At 40.6% G+C, this 19,716-nt stretch overlaps 1 protein-coding gene across 4 annotated transcripts in view; it reads left to right on the top strand.

Moving 5' to 3' along the window:
- The window catches only part of SNX14 (sorting nexin 14), an 86,932-nt gene that overhangs the window by 36,235 nt on the left and 30,981 nt on the right, over positions 1–19,716 (top strand). For 3 of the 4 annotated variants that reach the window (XM_030555873.1, XM_030555870.1, XM_030555874.1), the window contains 4 exons: positions 6,963–7,021; positions 8,966–8,992; positions 11,005–11,137; positions 18,910–19,111. In XM_030555873.1, coding sequence (XP_030411733.1) covers positions 6,963–7,021; positions 8,966–8,992; positions 11,005–11,137; positions 18,910–19,111 — 421 coding nt within the window. The remainder of the gene's footprint in view (positions 1–6,962; positions 7,022–8,965; positions 8,993–11,004; positions 11,138–18,909; positions 19,112–19,716) is intronic. The other variant, XM_030555872.1, reaches the window with a different exon arrangement.

Raw genomic sequence — 19,716 nt, 5'->3', positions numbered from 1 at the left:
AGTCAAGGAAAGAGTGAGTCCCTTACTGAACGAGGGAGGCAACCAAGTGACAGAGGATGTGGAAAAAGCTAATGTACTCAATGATTTTTTTGCCTCTGTCTTCACAAACAAGGTCAGCTCCCAGGCTGCAGCACTGGGCAGCACAGTATGGGGAGAAGGTGACCAGCCCTCTGTGGAGAAAGAAATGGTTCAGGACTATTTAGAAAAACTGGACCAGCACAAGTCCATGGGGCCGGATGTGCTGCATCCAAGGGTGCTAAAGGAGTTGGCAGATGTGATTGTAGAGCCATTGGCCATTATCTTTGAAAACTCATAGCGAATGGGGGAGGTCCCAGATGACTGGACAAAGGCAAATGTAGTGCCCATCTTTAAAAAAGGGAAGGAGGAGGATCTGGGGAACTACAGGCCAGTCAGCCTCACCTCAGTCCGTGGAAAAATCATGGAGCAGAGCAGGTCCTCAAGGAATCAATTCTGAAGCACTTAAAGGAGAGGAAAGTGATCAGGAACAGTCAGCATGGATTCACCAAGAGCAAGTCATGCCTGACTAACCTAATTGCCTTCTATGAGGAGATAACTGGGTCTGTGGATGAGGGGAAAGCAGTGAATGTGTTATTCCTTGACTTTGGCAAAGCTTTTTATAGAGTCTTCCATAGAGTCTTGGTTGCCTCCCTCGTTCAGTAAGGGACTCACTCTTTCCTTGACTTTCTTCTTGTTGCTAACATACCTGAAGAAACCTCTCTTGTTACTCTTAACATCTTTTGCTAGCTGCAACTTCAAGTGTGCTTTGGTCTTCCTGATTTCACTCCTGCAAAAGACCACCTTGGCTTAACCACGAGATCTTGCGTGACCTACACAATAAAAAGGCGCCATATAAAAAATGGAAACTACGTCAGATTACAAAGGACGAATATAGGCAAATAACACAGGAATGCAGAGGCAAGATTAGAAAGGCAAAGGCACAAAATGAGCTCAAACTAGCTATGGGAATAAAGGGAAACAAGAAGACTTTTTATCAATACATTAGAAGCAAGAGGAAGACCAAGGACAAGGTAGGCCCACTGCTCAGTGAGGAGGGGGAAACAGTAACGGAAGACTTGGAAATGGCAGAGATGCTTAATGACTTCTTTGTTTCGGTCTTCACTGAGAAGTCTGAAGGAATGTCTAATATAGTGAATGCTTACGGGAAGAGGGTAGGTTTAGAAGATAAAATAAAAAAAGAGCAAGTAAAAAATCACTTAGAAAAGTTAGATGCCTGCAAGTCACCAGGGCCTGATGAAATGCATCCTAGAATACTCAAGGAGTTAATAGAGGAGGTATCTGAGCCTCTAGCTATTATCTTTGGGAAATCATGGGAAACGGGGGAGATTCCAGAAGACTGGAAAAGGGCAAATATAGTGCCCATCTATAAAAAGGGAAATTAAAACAACCCAGGAAACTACAGAAACTTCTGTGCCAGGGAAGATAATGGAGCAAGTAATTAAAGAAATCATCTGCAAACACTTGGAAGGTGGTAAGGTGATAGGGAATAGCCAGCATGGATTTGTAAAGAACAAATCGTGTCAAACTAATCTGATAGCATTCTTTGATAGAATAACGAGCCTTGTGGATAAGGGAGAAGTGGTGGATGTGATATACCTAGACTTTCGTAAGGCATTTGATACGGTCTCGCATGATATTCTTATAGATAAACTAGGAAAGTACAATTTAGATGGGGCTACTATAAGGTAGGTGCATAACTGGCTGGATAACCGTACTCAGAGAGTAGTTATTGATGGCTCCCAATCCTGCTGGAAAGGTATAACAAGTGGGATTCCGCAGGGGTCTCTTTTGGGACCGGCTCTGTTCAATATCTTCATCAACGATTTAGATGTTGGCATAGAAAGTACGCTTATTAAGTTTGCGGACGATACCAAACTGGGAGGGATTGCAACTGCTTTGGAGGACAGGGTCAAAATTCAAAATGATCTGGACAAATTGGAGAAATGGTCTGAGGTAAACAGGATGAAGTTCAATAAAGATAAATGCAAAGTGCTCCACTTAGGAAGGAACAATCAGTTTCACACATACAGAATGGGAAGAGACTGTCTAGGAAGGAGTATGGCAGAAAGAGATCTAGGGGTCATAGTAGACCACAAGCTTAATATGAGTCAACAGTGTGATACTGTTGCAAAAAAAGCAAACGTGATTCTGGGATGCATTAACAGGTATGTTGTAAACAAGACACGAGAAGTCATTCTTCCGCTTTACTCTGCGCTGGTTAGGCCTCAACTGGAGTATTGTGTCCAGTTCTGGGCACCGCATTTCAAGAAAGATGTGGAGAAATTGGAGAGGGTCCAGAGAAGAGCAACAAGAATGATTAAAGGTCTTGAGAACATGACTTATGAAGGAAGGCTGAAAGAATTGGGTTTGTTTAGTTTGGAAAAGAGAAGACTGAGAGGGGACATGATAGCAGTTTTCAGGTATCTAAAAGGGTGTCATCAGGAGGAGGGAGAAAACTTGTTCACCTTAGCCTCCAATGATAGAACAAGAAGCAATGGGCTTAAACTGCAGCAAGGGAGATTTAGGTTGGACATTAGGAAAAAGTTCCTAACTGTCATGGTAATTAAACACTGGAATAGATTGCCTAGGGAAGTTGTGGAATCTCCATCTCTGGAGATATTTAAGAGTAGGTTAGATAAATGTCTATTAGGGATGGTCTAGACAGTATTTGGTCCTGCCATGCGGGCAGGGGACTGGACTTGATGACCTCTCGAGGTCCCTTCCAGTCCTAGTCTATGAGTCTATTCTTGCCAGCAAGTTAAAGTAGTATGGGCTGGATGATTGAACTATAAGGTGGATAGAAAGCTTACTAGATCGTTGGGCTCAATGGGTAGTTATCAACGTCTCCATGTCTAGTTGGCAGCAGGTTTCAAGCGGAGTGCCCCCAGTGTCGTTCCTGGGGCTGGTTTTGTTCAATATCTTCATTAATGATCTGGAGGATGGTGTGGACTGCACTCTGAGCAAGTTTGCAGATGACACTAAACGTGGAGGAGTGGTAGATACGCTGGAGGGTAGGGATAGGATACAGAGGAACCTAGATAAATTAGAGGACTGGGCCAAAAGAAACCTGATGAGGTTCAACAAGAAGAAGTTCAGAGTCCTGCACTTAGGACGGAAGAATCCCATTCACTGTTACAGACTTTTGACCGAATGGCTAGGAAGCAGTTCTGCAGAAAAAGACCTAGAGGTTACAGTGGACGAGAAGCTGAATATGAGTCAACAGTGTGCCGTTGTTTCCAAGAAGGCTAACGGCATTTTGGGCTGTATAAGTAGGGGCCTTGCCAGCAGATCGAGGGACGTGATCATTCCCCTCCATTCAACATTGGTGAGGCCTCATCTGGAGTACTGTGTCCAGTTTTGAGCCCCACACTACGAGAGGGATGTGGAAAAATTGGAAAGAGTCCAGCGGAGGGGAACAAAAATGATTAGGGGGCTGGAGCACGTGACTTATGAGGAGAGGCTGAGGGAACTGGGATTGTTTAGTCTGCAGAAGAGAAGAATGAGGGGGGATTTGATAGCTGCTTTCAACTACGTGAAAGGGGATTCCAAAGAGGATGGATCTAGACTGTTCTCAGTGGTACCTGATGACAGAACAAGGAGTAATGGTCTCAAGTTGCAGTGAGGGAGGTTTAGGTTGGATATTAGGAAAAACTTTTTCACTCAGAGTGGTGAAGCACTGGAATGGGTTACCTAGGGAGGTGGTGGACTCTCCTTCCTTAGAGATTTTTAAGGTCAGGCTTGACAAAGCCCTGACTAGGATGATTTAGTTGGGAATTGGTCCTGCTTTGAGCAGGGGGTTGGACTAGATGACATCCTGAGGTCCCTTCCAGCCCTGATATTCTGTGATTCTAAGACCTGGAAACAGCTGCTGGACTTTGAGGAGGGGCCTGACCTGAAAATTTTGGTTAGTATTGCTGCTAGAAGGATGTAGTAAGGACTTCACTTTGAATCAAGTATAGTTTAAGGTAGGCACTAGAGAGCATTTTATCTTTATTTTTCTTATAACCATTTCTAACTTTTATGCATCATTACTTGTGCTCACTTAAAATCTCTCTTTGTAGTTACTTTTTTCTTTTACTCCACCCCGTGGACATTAGACAATCACAGCTTTGTGTATGCTGACCTGTGAAAACCAAAGTTGGCGTAGGAATAGCTGAAATGGACATGAATGTTCTGTCTGCTTCATAAGTTCTGTTCTCTTAAGTATTAGTAAGTTTTAAATGTATTTGTTTTAAAATGTCATGATTTCTTCTTTACAGTGAATTCTGTTACAAAATAAATGTCTGTTGTATTATTAGTTTGCAACATCTGCTACCGAGTACTTTCAGACCTCTTAAGCAATCAATTACATCTTACTAACAGTGTGACAGAACTCACAGGATAAAACACCAACAAAATTAATAGATGTATTGACAATGTTGTATTCCTAAACATACAGCAATCACCTCACAGTTCGTAACAGGCCACAAAAGAGCAGGGTGACGTAGAACACAGTACAACTAAATACATTTCTGTGGCTCACTGTTAAAATGGTCTTTCAAAGCCGCCCTAAGCAGTATAGCTCCATGTTGAGCTCTTCTAGTAGCCCTTGTGTCTGGCTGTTCAAACTCAGCAGAGAGCACTCCATCTCTGCCCTCCATACCAGCAGAAAAGTGTCCCCCTTTGCTTCATAAATATTATGCAGGACAGAGTAGGCAGCTGCAACCATTGGGATATTTTTCTCATGAGGTCCAATCTTGTGAATAAACAACACCAGTGTCCCTTTAATTGATCAAAAGCACATTGAATTGTCATTCTGCACCTGCTGAACCAGTAGTTGAATCATTCCTTGATGCTGTCGAGATGGCTGATGTACAGCTTCGCAAGCCAGAGGAACAACGGATTGGCTGGATCCCTCAGGATTGCTGTTGGGAAAGAGAGTCCCTGCTTGTAGTTGTCTGAGTAGTTCTGTGTTCTTAAAGATGCAAGCATCATTCACCTTCTCTGACCAGCCACATTGATGTCAGCGAAGCACCCCCAGTGATCCACCAGTGCTTGCATAACTATAGCAAATTAGCGTATTCGGTTGATGTAGTCTGTGGCAAGGTGGTCCTGGTGCCAAAATAGGGATCTGCATGCCATCTATCACTCCTCCACAGTTTGGGAACCCCTTTGGTACAAATTTATCCACTACATTCTGCACATTGCTGAGAGTCACAATCCTGTGCAGTAGGAGGCAATTAATGGCTCTGCACACTTGTATGACAACAGCCTCTGCAATGTATTTCCTGACTGCAAATTGATTTCTGACTGACTGGTAGCATTCTGGCATTCCAAGTTTCCACAGTGTGATTGCCACTTGCTTCACCACTGTCAGTGCAGCTCTCGTTTTGATGTCCGTGCAGTAGAGGGCTGGGGTAAGCTCGACACATGGATTCAGGAATATTGCCTTGTGCACCCAAAAGTTCTGCAACCACTGCGTGTCCCCCCAAGCCTGCATTGTGATGCAGTCCCACCAGTCAGTGATCGTTTCTTGGGCCCATCTGTAGCTACTTCATGAATGCCAGCAACTTTGAATTGGTTCTCACTATGTCCCACAGCAATCTGGCATCCAAGAAATCATCATGTTCCCCACCAATTCGGTGGTTCTTGCAGCTCTGCAAATAATTCATGATTGTGTGCTCTGTTTTTCGAACACTCATGGCAGTGCAGAGCTGTGTAGGCTTCATGCTTCTGTCAGAGATGGTAGGCAGCAAGGAGGGCTGTGTGAGTTTGTGGAATTTTGGAAAAGGTGCAAAAATTATGGTTTACAGATGATGATATGGGAGGAGACAGTTGTGCACTGCAAAATTGACCTCACGCTCCTCGTTACCTCTGTGCAACTTGTTTTGGCCCCACCAAGCCCTTCCAAAAGACAGAGCGCTGCACTGTGGTGGGTTTCACACTGGGAATACCTGCCCGTGGTGCTCTGCTGCACGCATCAGTGCAAACACTCCTTGTGAGTACATGTAGTGCCAATGCAAGGAGCCAAGTATGCAATCACACAAGTGATGTGCTAACAGTGACAACTTTATGATGACATAACTTGCATCGACATAAGTTTGTGGAGTAGAAATGGCCTCCTAAAGGGAGCTAGGTTCTTAGTAGCTTTCACATCAACAGAATTGTTGATTAGTTCCAGCTCCAGAATTTTTGATGATGCAAGAGCCTTAAAGAATAAAACTTCCTTTTCAGATATTAAGTTGCGTTTGCAGCACTAACTTTTCTTTTAGAAAAAGGCTTTTCTTCTACTTGTATAGTTGCAATTTCTATCTAGAACTAGTTGAAATATAATACATGTGGAACACAATTTTCTTCTTATTGTTTTTCAGACTATAATAGCACTTCAGGACTTGTATCAATTCAACACTAAAAAGTTAGGATGACCTAGCTATATTGCTCAGGGGTGTGAAGAGTCCCTCAAGCCACGTAGTTAAGTTGAGTTAACCTACGATATAGGTCTTCCATTGATCTAGCCCCCACCTGTTGGGGAAGTGGTTTAATTACAGTGATGGAAGAACCCCTCCCATCACTACAGTGATTGTCTACACTGAAGTCCTGTAGTGGCACTGCTGCAATGGTGCAACTGTGGTGCTGCAATATTTATAGTGAAGACATAGTTTTAGTAGAAAGCCCTGTCAGAGTGCCCTTGGGAAAGCATAAATTATGTTGTAAGTTCATTAGAACTGATGCTTGTAAGTAGTCTTATATGAAATACAACATCTCAACTGCAGAGACTTGTATAGTGTTTCTAATATTAAATACTCAGAGATGTGAAGTTAGAAGCAAGAAACATAGTTAGCTATTGATATTTACAGCTGTAAACTACTAGTAAAGAGATAGTAGAATGAAAAAAATAGAAAACGTAGTCAGCACTTACTTGCATATTAACTGTTCTATTTTAGTATTTCAGGCAGCTCTTAAGAGGAGCTGAATCCCCAACACGCAATTCAAGGTTTAGCAGGTAGGTGTGTTAAACCTTTTAATACATTTCTGTAGTTGAAAGTTTTAAAATGTTTGTTTATGTCAGGGATCGGCAACCTTTGGCACATGGCCCACCAGGGTAAGCACCTTGACAGTCTGGGCCTGTTTGTTTACCTGCCGTGTCCGCAGGTTCGGCTGATCGCGGCTTCCACTGGCTGCAGTTCGCCGCTCCAGGCCAATGGGGGCTGCGCGAAGCGGCACGGGACGAGGGATGTGCCTAGTGGGCCGCATGCCAAAGGTTGCCGATCCCTGGTTTATATGATTGAATCTTCTGCTCAATACACTACTGTTCAATGTTAACTTATTTAGATTTCTAAACTTAGTTTTAAATTTGTAGATTACTTACAGAGCAGCAAGTAATACGTGAAGGAATATTTCGCTTAAAGTGTTTGTTTTTATTGCTCTTTTATTTTAAAAAATGGTATGAGATTCAGAAATACAATCCTTTATTTTTGATATGTCAGAGTGAAAAAAGCCCTCAAACTAAGGACATGCCCAATAACATTAAGATAACATGGCAATAGTGAGTTACACAGAAAGCTTTGGAGAAAGCAAAATAGAAAGTTGACTCTGTAGTGTTTGAGCACTTCCATGTTGAATCATTTTTTCCAGTAACTGTAGAAACCAGCCATGTGAGATATTTCAGCTTAATAGGATCCTGTGCAAACTGTAACAATTTCTCCCACTAATATTTAATGGATATAACAGATTTAAGCTCTGAATCTGATTACTTTAAAATACCTATGATCTTGGGGTTTGGGAAGAAAAAATTAGTATCTTTTCAATTCTGAATTTTTTTAAGTGCTTCCAATATGGCTAAGCTTTAAAAAAACAAAAACCATACAGTATATCCAGATTCCCAAACCTTTGGGTGTACCTGCTTTATCTCTGTGTGGCAGAGGTATACAGAAAAGTATATTAAAAATGTAGACATGCTGGTTTTTAATGCATCAGAAACACAACAAAATACAGTACCAATTTGCCAAGTGGAGGCCCAAAAAGGTGGCCAATATCATTGTCAAGTTATGTTGTGTACTATTTATACTTCAGTCTCATGTTCCATTTGGCTGAACATAATTCAAGTTTCGCAAGTAACATGACTAAAGAACAGTCTGAGACATTGTAGAATGAGTTGGTATGTTTAAAACACTGTTATAAGTGTAGTATTTTTTTCTTCTTCCTGTACTCTGTCTATCCAGTATGTGAGGGCTCCCGCATATCAGAAACAATGTTCTTAAAGAGAAATTATTGGTTATTACTGGTTTTAGCATGAATTTGCTTTAGTTCAACCACAAGTTATTGTGCTTGATGCAGGAATTACTGGGAAAATGTTACAGCCCATATTATGCAAAAAGTCAGACTAGATAATTAAATGGTCCCTTCAGTCCTTAAAATCTGTGAATCAACATAAAAAGCCCTTTGCATCTTTAAAGTTCTTTACAAACTATTTAATTCTTTTATAAAATGTCTACAAATTTTTCCCAGAAAACATTTTTTCTTTAAAGCCTCTATCAAGCAGGGTACATTCCTGTATGAATCAAACCTGAATTACAGCCTAAGATTCTGAATTTTCAAGCATTTATGTACATAGTTAACTTTAGGAATGAGGATAGTCCCTTTTAAGACCTGGAATTATTTAAATGCTTAATGTCACAAACACACTTAAGAATTGGGGTCTAAAAATCAAGTGCAACTATCCCAACCAAATACATGTGTATTGATTGGTCTCTGGTAACTTTTGGACATTTACATGATATTTTGAGAATATTTGTCTGGAAATTGATAGACACCTTTATAAATACAACAGCAGTCATGCTAATTGCAATGAAAGTTCTTGGCTGTTTGGTTTTGCTTTAAATAAATCTCTCTCTGTCTCTGGGACTCTCTCTCCTTGTGGGTTAATTTCTTGTACCTGTTGTTGCAGAGGTAGCCTGAGTTTGGATGACTTTCGGTAAGTCAAGATAATGTGCCATAATTGTTGCCTGTTAGTGTTAAATTGCATCCATCATGACTGCATCATACTGCCTTTATCACAGACATTGACTGTTTCATTTTTAAATACATGTAAACTCTTTTTGGGTTAAATTCATTTGAAACAGCAAATTAATTGCATGTTCATTCTCTAAGTTTTTAGCAAAGAGTGTATTGGTCTTGGTTTAATGACTATTTCTTATACACTCAAATATTAAAATATACAAAATCTTCTTGGCCTTTACCTATTTTGTTCTCTCATATTAACCTTAGCGTAGTATGTCTCAAAGCTTTATTGCTGATAGTGTGCTGGTTATTTTGTAGACTTTACTCAGAGTTTTTTCCTTGCTCCTTGTCACATGCTTCCAGATCCTATCACTTTAAAAAAAAAAAAAGGGGCGGGGATTAGAATATCAGGCATCTCCTTCCTCCGCTTTACCTGCATCCAACACGGGGTCATTGAGAGCAAAGGAGAGAGAGGCTCTATGCTCTCAGTCATGGTGCCCAGCTCCACTTGGGCCTGCAGCAGCCCTGGGCCTAGATCATGCTCAGTGCTGATGGAATCTTCAGAGATTCTAACTATGAAACTCTATCAAGTCTCTGCTGAGTAGCTTCAATCCATGATTGTGAAGACTTATAATTGGGCCAAATTTTGTCAGGGACAGCGAAAGTCATGTTCCTGACATAAACCCCACGGCAAACATCAAGTTCCTGTTCCAAAACGTGGGGCGCTAGACTTTCTCAATTATTTTAACATTGGCAAAACCATACATTTTCTTCTAGCCTCGTTCTTGGAAATGGCAGAATGGTTTTGGCTGACTTCATCCACAAAATTCAGCCTGAGGCAGATGCCTGTCTGAAAAAACTCAGTACAAATGGTTAAACTTTGGCAAAATTATAAGCAAATATAATTAGAAAATAAACATGGAATGCTTTTAGTTTGTTAAAATGTTCATTACTTCTTTGAATCCCAAATGAGGTATCCACTTTTTTCACAATTCTCAGTTTTACAGTTCATCTTACAGATTTGTAACAAGCTTTATGAAAACCTCAGATAGCTATATTCATCAGGAACATGTCTCCTCCTGTCTCAATAGGGTTTGTTTAGACTATTAATTTGTACATTTCTAGTACAAGAAATAAAAGATTTCTTTTTCAGGTCTGGTATAAGGGCGGTATATATGGCGTGCATGCATTGATGTGCTGTAACGTGTCTATAATGAAGAATGCAGACTTCATGCCTAACGCCTCTGCCCTTTTTACTTGAACTTTCTGCCTTTGGATACTCTTTATCATAAGTAGTTCTAGCTTGGAACAAGACTTAAATTTGCATCAAGCCTTCATTTCTAGGGCCAATTGCCTTCTTTAGCTAGGAGTCTTCATCTGCTTCTGTTTTCCTTCATGTTTTGTAAGTTCTGACCCTCCCGCCTGGCTTTCTGCCTACTTTCCCTGCTGCTTTGAAGTAAGTCACAGTCCATCTTGCATCACGTGTCTGTATAAATGCCTTGATGTTTGTAAAGAAAATAGTGTGTTTAAACATGCAGTACTTGACAAATATGGATGAATGCTTTGATGCCCAGACTGTGTTGCTATAATCATTTGCTGAAAAGGTTGTCATTCCTTGCAATCTTTTAATTAAACAAGTTGTCTTAGGAAATTAGTGTTATGAAAATAGATTGTTCTGTGTGTTTCATTCCAAAGTAATGCTGTAATAAGAACATCAGTGTTAGTTTATAGCTGAAATTTTAATCCATGTCCTGGAAATGCTTTTTTAAAATCATTTTCTTCCTCCCTAGCAGATGGATTTTACTGATCAATTGTAAATTGTTCTGTAATAAGCAATACAGACAGTGAATCTATAATACTAAAAGGTGTAAACCTACACATCAGTTCCATACTTGATCCAATTCTCACTCTTATCTCTAAATTATATACAGTGGCTAGTACTACAATTTGCCTATACTGTGAATTTTGTTTTTGTATAATCCTTAGGGCCACACAGAAAAGAGGAGAATCGTTTGCAATCAGCAGATTAGGCAGCAAAATTAGAGGAGTATTCAAGAGCAACACAATGGAAGGAGCTGTGCTACCTAACTATGGTTTAACTGAAGGAGAGGATGATTTTGTGAGTAGAAATTTTACATTTGTCCTAAATGTCAGGGCTGTTTGTTTTCCAGAATCTTTAAATACTTTCAGCTTCTGTCCCTTCTTTTCCTTTCCTTTGCTCCTGGTATATTGTGGGCTATTCCACTGTGCCATCCTAGGGGTCACAGCATTTTTCCAGCTTCCTTGTTCTCTTAGTACTACTCCGTTCTTTATTCAGTGAGCACAAGATTTGGGTATCTCCTCAGTTAAAGTAGTTCCAAAAGTCAATTGCTGGGGTAAAGAGAAGTATTAAAAAGTGATCTTTGTCAAGTAGTCTTATGAGCAGCTGTTACTTTTCAATCTAGTAAATATTTGCAGTAAAGTCCTGAGGTGTTTCACACCGCAGTTCTTTCTGCATCCATAGGGCCATCATGATTCAGGGCCAGATTTTTAGTAGTTATTTGAATAATATCTCACAATACTGCTTTTATACTAATGGCTAAAATATTTTTCCGGTTGCATAATTGGTACATAAACAAGTATCCCTGAAAATATACAAAACTGTGTTTTGCTCCATAAGTCTAATTCTCAAAGATTTTTGAAGTAGAGTATGTTTTCGTAGCATTTCAGAGGAAACCATTGCTGGAGGGGTGAGTTAGTTAGTATGTGTATATATAGTGTTCCATTCCAGCTCTTGGTGATAGGCAGTGGTAGACGCAACCTATGATAAAGCTATAGAAGCTGGATGTCTGAAAAATTGGCAGTGGTTAGCTGCCTTTAAGCTATGTTACTGAAGGCCAGGTGTACGTCTGACCCTATGCGGGAGAGAGGAGATCAAGGATTTGAGGTTAAAGGATGGAAGTTTGAGGGAACCACACTGTTTTCTCTGTACACATGGGCAAAATGGAATATTGCCTGTAAGGCTTAAGAGCACTAAGACTACTTCCAACTTTTTTCTTTTTGTGGGACCATCTGCTTTGTGGGGTGACATCTTATAGTAAATCATGTAAAAATTCAAAATACAGTATTAGTCTGACTTCAGCTCAGATGGTGGGACCACTTACTCTGCTGTTTCTTGACTAGAAGACAATTCATTTTTCTTGTATTTTAAAAGAAAAACCTAAGTTTTGATTTATTGCAGAAATCCCAGTTCTAGGTGGAACTGAGCTAATTGGATTTTCCATAGTTTTTATATTTGATTACATTTTTCAAACTTATACTGCTAGATGATGGAAAATTGGTTTAGTGATTATGGCTAATATGGAGCAGATAGGACACTGCCTGAAATTGTAAATCTGTCACAAGTTCCTTAAAAACACAGATATGGTGACACAATAAGCCACGTAAGATACAGTAGGAGAAATCATCATTAAAAGATCTCTCAACCCTGGTCTCTCTGCAGCTGTTTTGCAGACGGAAATAAATTGAACTAATGTGTTCATATGTATATTCTGCATTCACACTGCCTTGATCTCCCTGATCCTAGATGAGCTGTTTACACTGGAGTAACCATGTGAGTCAGTAATTCATGCTTGCCACAGCTATTTTGCCAGTCTTCAAGCTTCTCTTGCAACTATATATTTTTTTTCTTGTACACCAAACAGCAACAGCAGTAACTGAATAGCAAACTGGCTGTCAGGAGGCTGATGCCCTGGTATCCATGGCAAAGGAAATATGAGGATGGTATGGGAAGTGAGGGAAATTAAGTTGGTCACGAACTGCCTGATGGTGGTAAATTTTTAATTACACCTCTACCCCGATATAACGTGGTCCTCGGGAGTCAAAAAATCTCACCGCCTTATAGGTGAGACTGCGTTATATCGGGTTTGGTCCGGTCCGGCTTCCCCAGTTGTGATTTAAAGGGCTCGGTGCTCCAGCCGCTGCGGGAAGCCCCGGGCCCTTTAAATCACCATTGGAGCTCCGGCAGCAGGGCTTGGGTGGGGATTTAAAGGGCCCGGGGCTCCCTGCAGCGGCTGGAGCCTCTGGCCCTTTAAATCACCCCCTGAGCCTGGCTGCCAGAGCCCCAGTGGGGATTTAAAGGGCCTGGTGTGCCAGCCACTGCAGGGAGCCCTGGGCACTTTAAATCACTGCAGGAGCTCTGGCAGCAGGGCTCGGGTGGTCATTTAAAGGGCCCAGGGCGCCATACAAATTCGGATATAATGAGGTAAAGCAGCAGGGCTCAGGTGGCACTTTAAAGAGCCTGGAGTCCGGGGCTCCCCGCTGTTTTACCGCGTTATATTCAAATTTGTGTTCGGTCACATTCTATCAGGGTAGAGGTGTTTTTAAATTTATTTCTGATGTGATTTCTCCTGAATTTATGGAAATACATTGTTTTTTAAGTCATGTGAATTTGAGACTTGCTATGGCACTTGCAACTGTTTCACAGCACATTACATTTAAGCAAATTTGTGCTATGTTCTTTAATGCTGTGCTAGTCCATTTTCCACTACTGGAAAATAAAAGTATAAAAGGCTTACCTGAATTTGAATCTTTCATCTGTTTTTTCCCCGATAACTCCTCCCCACCCAACTTGTATCCAAAATGATAAAAACAGGATAATTGATTTCAGAATTCTATGTTTCCCCTTTTTCTTAAAGGATCCACAAGGTATAGGATAGCTCTTAAGACTATCATATCTTCAAATGAGCTGTGTTGCTGTGCTGTCTTGTAGAGTTTTGGTCTTGTGATGTCACTCGTCATTGGACTGTAGTCTGATACTCCCGGGGAAGGGGCAGAAAACAGATTGTCCAGTATTCTGCTCTTAAAGCATTAATTCTTATGCTACTAGGCTGAAATAAAGCAAGAGTGTATTTTTTCTCTTCTAATTTTTCAGCTATCCACGAAAAACGGAGTTGTATTTGCATTTTTCATTCCTCAGTAAATCAACTCTTAAGTTTGATTTTTGGAAAAACTACACATTTGTTAGAGAGCTGAACATCTTAGATACAATGAGAGATCATAATAGAAATATATAATGACTGTGTTTAAAGTTCTTTATATTTATTGAAATACATAGCTCCACATATGTATGTTACTCTTCAGTCTATTTTTAATTTAAAGACAAAGTTACAAAAAAAATTAATATACTACTTCGCTATGTTATTGAATTCTAGAAACGGATGATTGAGATGATGTAAGGGATAATGCTCTTTAGAAAAGGCTGTTCATGTTGGAAAATAATTTGAGTGAATTACAGGGCTTTTGTGGGCAAAATGACCTGGAGCTAATTTTAGTGAAACTTGATAAGCTTGCTTGTAAAATCTTTATGGATAGTTGACTGATGCCACTTATGCCAAAGCAATATTATTTTTACTGATAACAGAAATGCATAACTTGTATTTCTCTTTGAGTGTGTGCTCATTTCCATTCCATGTTAGGTGCGCGTAAGCCGCATGCACTATTGCTGGAGATTTTTCCCTCAGTGGGATCGTTGAGCTGGCTTTAGCACCCTCTGGTGCCATGCACTAATATAAGGGGCCTGGACAACCCCGTGCCCTCTCAGTTCCTTCTTACCACCCGTGATAGTCGTTGAAACAGCTTCTCTTGCTTCAGCAATATGATGTTGGTTTTTTTTCCTGCTAATCTGCATGTCCATGAACTCTGAGCCCACCTCCTTGGGTACCGCTTGTGAGTCACCTAACATGGAATGGACATGAGCAAGCACTCGAAGGAAAAACAGTTTCTAACCTTTCCATAACTACTGTTCTTCGATATGTGTTGCTCATTTTCATTCCATGACCCACCCTCCTGCACTTCTGTTGGAATGAGCCACCAAGAGGGAACTGAGAGGGTACGGGGCCAATCAGGTCCCTTATACTAGCGCTTGAGTGGGCACCAGAGCTTGCCCTGAAGGATACCAGTGGGAAAAATTGTTCTCCTTAACCTCCAAGGATAGGATAAGAAACAATGGTCTTAAATTGCAGCAAAGACAGTTTAGGCTGGACATTAGGAAAAGCTTCCTAACTGTGAGGGTGGTTAAACACTGCAATAAATTGCCTAGGGAGGTTGTGGAATCTCCGTCACTGGAGATTTTTAAGAACATGTTAGACAAACACCTGTCAGGGATCGTCTAGATTATACTTAGTCCTGCCATGAGTTCATGGGACTGGACTAGATGACCTCTTGAAGTCCATTCCAGTTCTGTGATCTCAAAGAATAACAGTTACAGAAAAATTAGTAACATGTTTTTGGGGTTTTTTTCAGATTACTCTTACTTAGCTCTTACCTGTTTATAACCAGAATTACTTTTGTAATAGGTCTGGAATAAAATAGATCGGTATCTGAAATGATGACTTTAAACAGCGGAAAAGTGCGACAGAGTGGTGAAATTTGGTATTCTAGGTATAATGTGCAAAATCCTTTCTCTACCCCCTTCCAGCCCTAACAAAACGTAAAACAAACAAACAAGCTTTGCAGGCACATAGGGACTAAAAGACAGTGGAACAAGTGTGCTCTTACTGTGCATGGCAGGGCTTGAAATATCGCTTTCCATTTACTAAGTGCCTACCACCAGTGGTAGCTGCAGGGTCTGATTAAGGCTTCATACTGGAGACCTTTTGTAGGGGTTAAAAATTGTTGCCTCTCAAAAGATTGAAATGCACCTTGCATCACACTCACTCAAAAGTTCTATGGTTGATTGCTGGTGGGCCGTCAACTGGTTCAGATTACCCTACAGTTTGTAGGGGGCAAACACTGTTAGAGGTCCACTCAGTTCAGGCTCAGATGATTGAGTGCTTTGATAGAAGCAACATGCTGGCCGAAATGGTCCCTCAGATGAACCTCCAAAGCTCACCAATTGAGAGAGGGCTCCCACTGCTTCAGCTCAACAGGTCATCTAGCTGTGGATTGCCAGCTGAGACTTTTCTTTGCTCCTCACCACTAGGTGACACATCATAATGCCCTATAGTTTTGCACCACCTCAGCCAGTGAACCATTGAAAGTCTGCTAGCTATAAGTCCTGCTCTGATGCACGTAGGTGGTACATCAGAGTAAGGCTCTCAGCTGGCAAGACACCTCTGACTCACCAGATGGAACTGCAGCAGGAGGAGCATCACTGGTAAATGAGCTCCTCCCAGCCCTTCAGCTATCAGCTCCCTTATTGGTGTCTCCTCTTAGGGATAGGGGGAAGTTGGTAGCTATGGGGTCATGAAGAATGCAGTAATCAATACCTCTGCAGTTCTAGCTGGTGAACTACATGGTTCATCAGAGCAGGATTTGTAACTGGCAGACAGTGAGTGGTTCACTGGCTGAGTTGCAGAGCTGGAGGTTACATATATGTGCCAATATTGCTGGGAAGGAACATGATCAGGGTGACAGGGCAGCCCTAGCTAGGTGCAAGGGAAAATCTTAAACTAATCAAATGATGACTGGAATGATGTACTCAGTTATTTACATAAGAACGGCCATATTGGGTCAGACCAAAGGTCCATCTAGCCCAGTATCCTGTCTTCCGACAGTGGCCAATGCCAGGTGCCCCAGAGTGAATGAACAGAACAGCTAATCATCAAGTGACCCATTCCCTGTCACCTATTCCCAGGTCCTATTTGTGCATCATTCAGTGCAGTACAATTAGATGGACCCTGTGCACTTGAATGCTGTACTATAAACAAAGCCAAAGTGACTCCTGTAGCCAACTCTGCCTTCCTTCCATAGAAGTGGATTAGGAGCTGTGATAGCAGCCCCTGAGCTGCTTCCAGGTATACTCTGTAGCATTTGTGGATAGATTCAGTTATCCCAATTTCTACAGAACTCCCTCAAGCAAAACTGGACTTGAATTTAGAGCAAGTGAGGAGGTTCAGCCCTAATTTCTTAAGTCAAAGGGGAGGAAAAAAACCCCATAACTTTAGTTTGATGTGTATTCACACACAAGTGTTTTTTTAGATTGAAGTTTCTTTAATTTTATAAAGTGGGGATTTATAGTTTACTTTTAAAATGGGATATTCCTTTAGTTCACTTATTACTCCACGGTTCAAGATGTAGATCAGTTCTATCTGTACTAACTTATAGTGAGAATTACTAGCTATTGGAGTTTAAGCAGGCTCATGAACCTTGCTGATGATCTCAGCCGTAATGAAGGGCCTGGAGGCTCTCTCTCATATCCAAGTTTACCATTCCTGTAGGAGTGTATCTTCTGTTCAGAAATTGAAGAGGCAGGACCAGACCTGCCTACTACCAGGGAAGGGACTTGGCTACCCATTCAAGAAAACAATCCAGTTCAGTTTACTTCCTGGCAGCAGCAGTCAGGTTGAACAATTTAGGAAGACGTGACTGACTTCTAAAAGCTGTATGCCCTTGGCAAAAATGTGTTTCTTCCGAATGTATCAACTGCCATGCTTAATAGTAGAGCTGTGCAAAAACTTTTTTGGGGGGGATTGTTGGGCCTTTCTTAAAAAATAAAAATAAAAAATTGATCAAACCAAAGCCGATTTTTAATTTTTTTTTTCTTTTGCATATTGAAAAAGTCAGAAAAGTGTCATTTTATATGCTCCAAAATGTTTTGTTTGGGGCATTTTTAACTGTTTAAGTAAAAGTGAAGGAAATGAAGAGCTAGATTCATAAAACAGGAGGAGGAGGAGGTGGTCTTCTAGAGCAGGCATTTGAATCCAGGTCTTCCACATCCCAGGTGAGTGCCTTAACCTCCAAGCTATTAGTTATTCTTAGCTGAGTCTCTCTGTCTCCCTTGTTGAAGCTGTTCCAATTTGTATAGCATAATTAAAGAATTATTGGGCCAGACTGAGAGTGATTCCATAGCTCAGTGCTTAGGGCACTCACCTGGGAGGGGGGACAACCATGTTCCAGTCTCTGCTACAGAACAGGGATTCAAACTTGGGTCGCCCACGATCCAGATGATTTCCGTAACTACTGGGAAATTGGGCATAAGGGGGCACCTCCACATTTTTGCAAATGGCACCTAAATCCCCCTGTGAATCTATCCCCAAAGTATCAACATTTCTGAAAATTTTCTTATTTGTTTTGACCAAAACAGTTAACTGAAATGGACATGAATTCACAAGGTTTGTCAACCTAAATCTGTATTATTTTTTTTTAGCAAAAAAAAAAATTTGAACTGAAAAATGTTGCCTAGTTCTACCTAATAGTCTCCCCTAAAATTCAGCTTTTCTCATTTTTGCTGTTATTCAGGGTTAGGATTTTAGAAGCACAAATTGACTTTTGAAAGCTATTTCTGCCTTTTCCCCCTCTCCTCAGTGTACATACCATACTGTATCTAAATGTTGTTCTTTTTGCTCACACTTTTTAATTTCTATGTCAAATGCCAGACAGCTGAGAGAGTGCCCCAAACACGGCTGACAGAATCATAAGTAGCTTTTGAAGTCAATCAGTGGAACAGTAACAAGATGTAACCTTTGGTGTAAGGCCTTTAGTGTTTCAGAATCTTTAAAATATTTATTTTATTTTGTTATTGCTGGTGATGGACCTACCAAACTTGATGGTGCCTTTATACCATATTATACTTGAAATGCCTCATCCTTCCCCAAGACCTAGGAAGAAACTTTAACATGCTATGAGTCAGCTGGTGATATAGTAGATTGACACCTGAGAAACTGTTAACAATTTTGTTTTTACCTTCAACCAAACCTACAGGTCTAGGGATTTTTGTACAGAAGATCTAAAAATAGCAGCTATTACAAACATGCCCCCTTCCAGAATTTTTTTTATATGTTGTCTTTGGTCCTGATCACACATACTTCTTATGCAAAGATTGATCTTCTGTATGTTCTGCAAAATTAAAAATTGTGCCCTATACTAAAAATCAGATCAGGGAGGTCTTGATGCTTAAATCTTTCATTGCAGATTGAAGAAGGCATTATGGTAATGGAAGATGATTCTCCTGTGGAGACTGCTAGCACTCCCAATACACCACGCAACCTTGCTGCATGGAAAATTTGCATTCCATATGTAGACTTCTTTGATGATCCCTCCCTTGAAAGGAAGGAGAGAAAAGAGAGAATTCCTGTGTTTTGTATTGATGTGGAGAGAAACGATAGAAGGGCAGGTAGGACTTCTTGTGATTAAATAAAACTACTTAGAAATGTAGCTCAAAATGTCTGTCTGTTCTAGTATGTTTTATTTATCTGACTGTTCTGATGTGCCACACACACACACACCACACACACACACACTTTAGCATCAAAGTAATTACTAATGAATTTTAAGTCTTTGGTAATGTTGGCATAAAGGAAAAATGGTCACTTATTATCTGGAACTTGTGACAAATTACTTCTAAAAGGAGTCCAGTCTATTCAGAATTCAAACCAAGGCTTAGGAATTGCTCCCTCCCCACAAAAATGTGAACATTGTGATTCATGTTGGTAAATGTTGAATGTTTTTTCCATTTAATGTACCAGCAATATATTTCAAACTCCACTCACTATTTCTTGAATAGTACTTTGTTTAAACGCAGTGGATCTAATTTACTTTGATTTCAGTAAGGCATTTGATATGGTTCTGCATGGGGAATTATTAGCTAAATTGGAAAAATTGGGGATAAGTATGAAAATTGAAAAGTGGATAAGGAACTGGTTAAAGGGGAGACTACAACGGGTCATACTGAACGGTGAAACTGTCAGGCTGGAAGGAGGTTACTAGTGGAATTCCTCG

This window comes from Gopherus evgoodei, chromosome 3 (genome assembly GCF_007399415.2).
Source record: "Gopherus evgoodei ecotype Sinaloan lineage chromosome 3, rGopEvg1_v1.p, whole genome shotgun sequence".
Classification (NCBI taxonomy): domain Eukaryota; kingdom Metazoa; phylum Chordata; order Testudines; family Testudinidae; genus Gopherus; species Gopherus evgoodei.
Note: the sequence above shows the minus strand (reverse complement) of the source record. Positions and strands in the feature narration are given on the sequence as shown.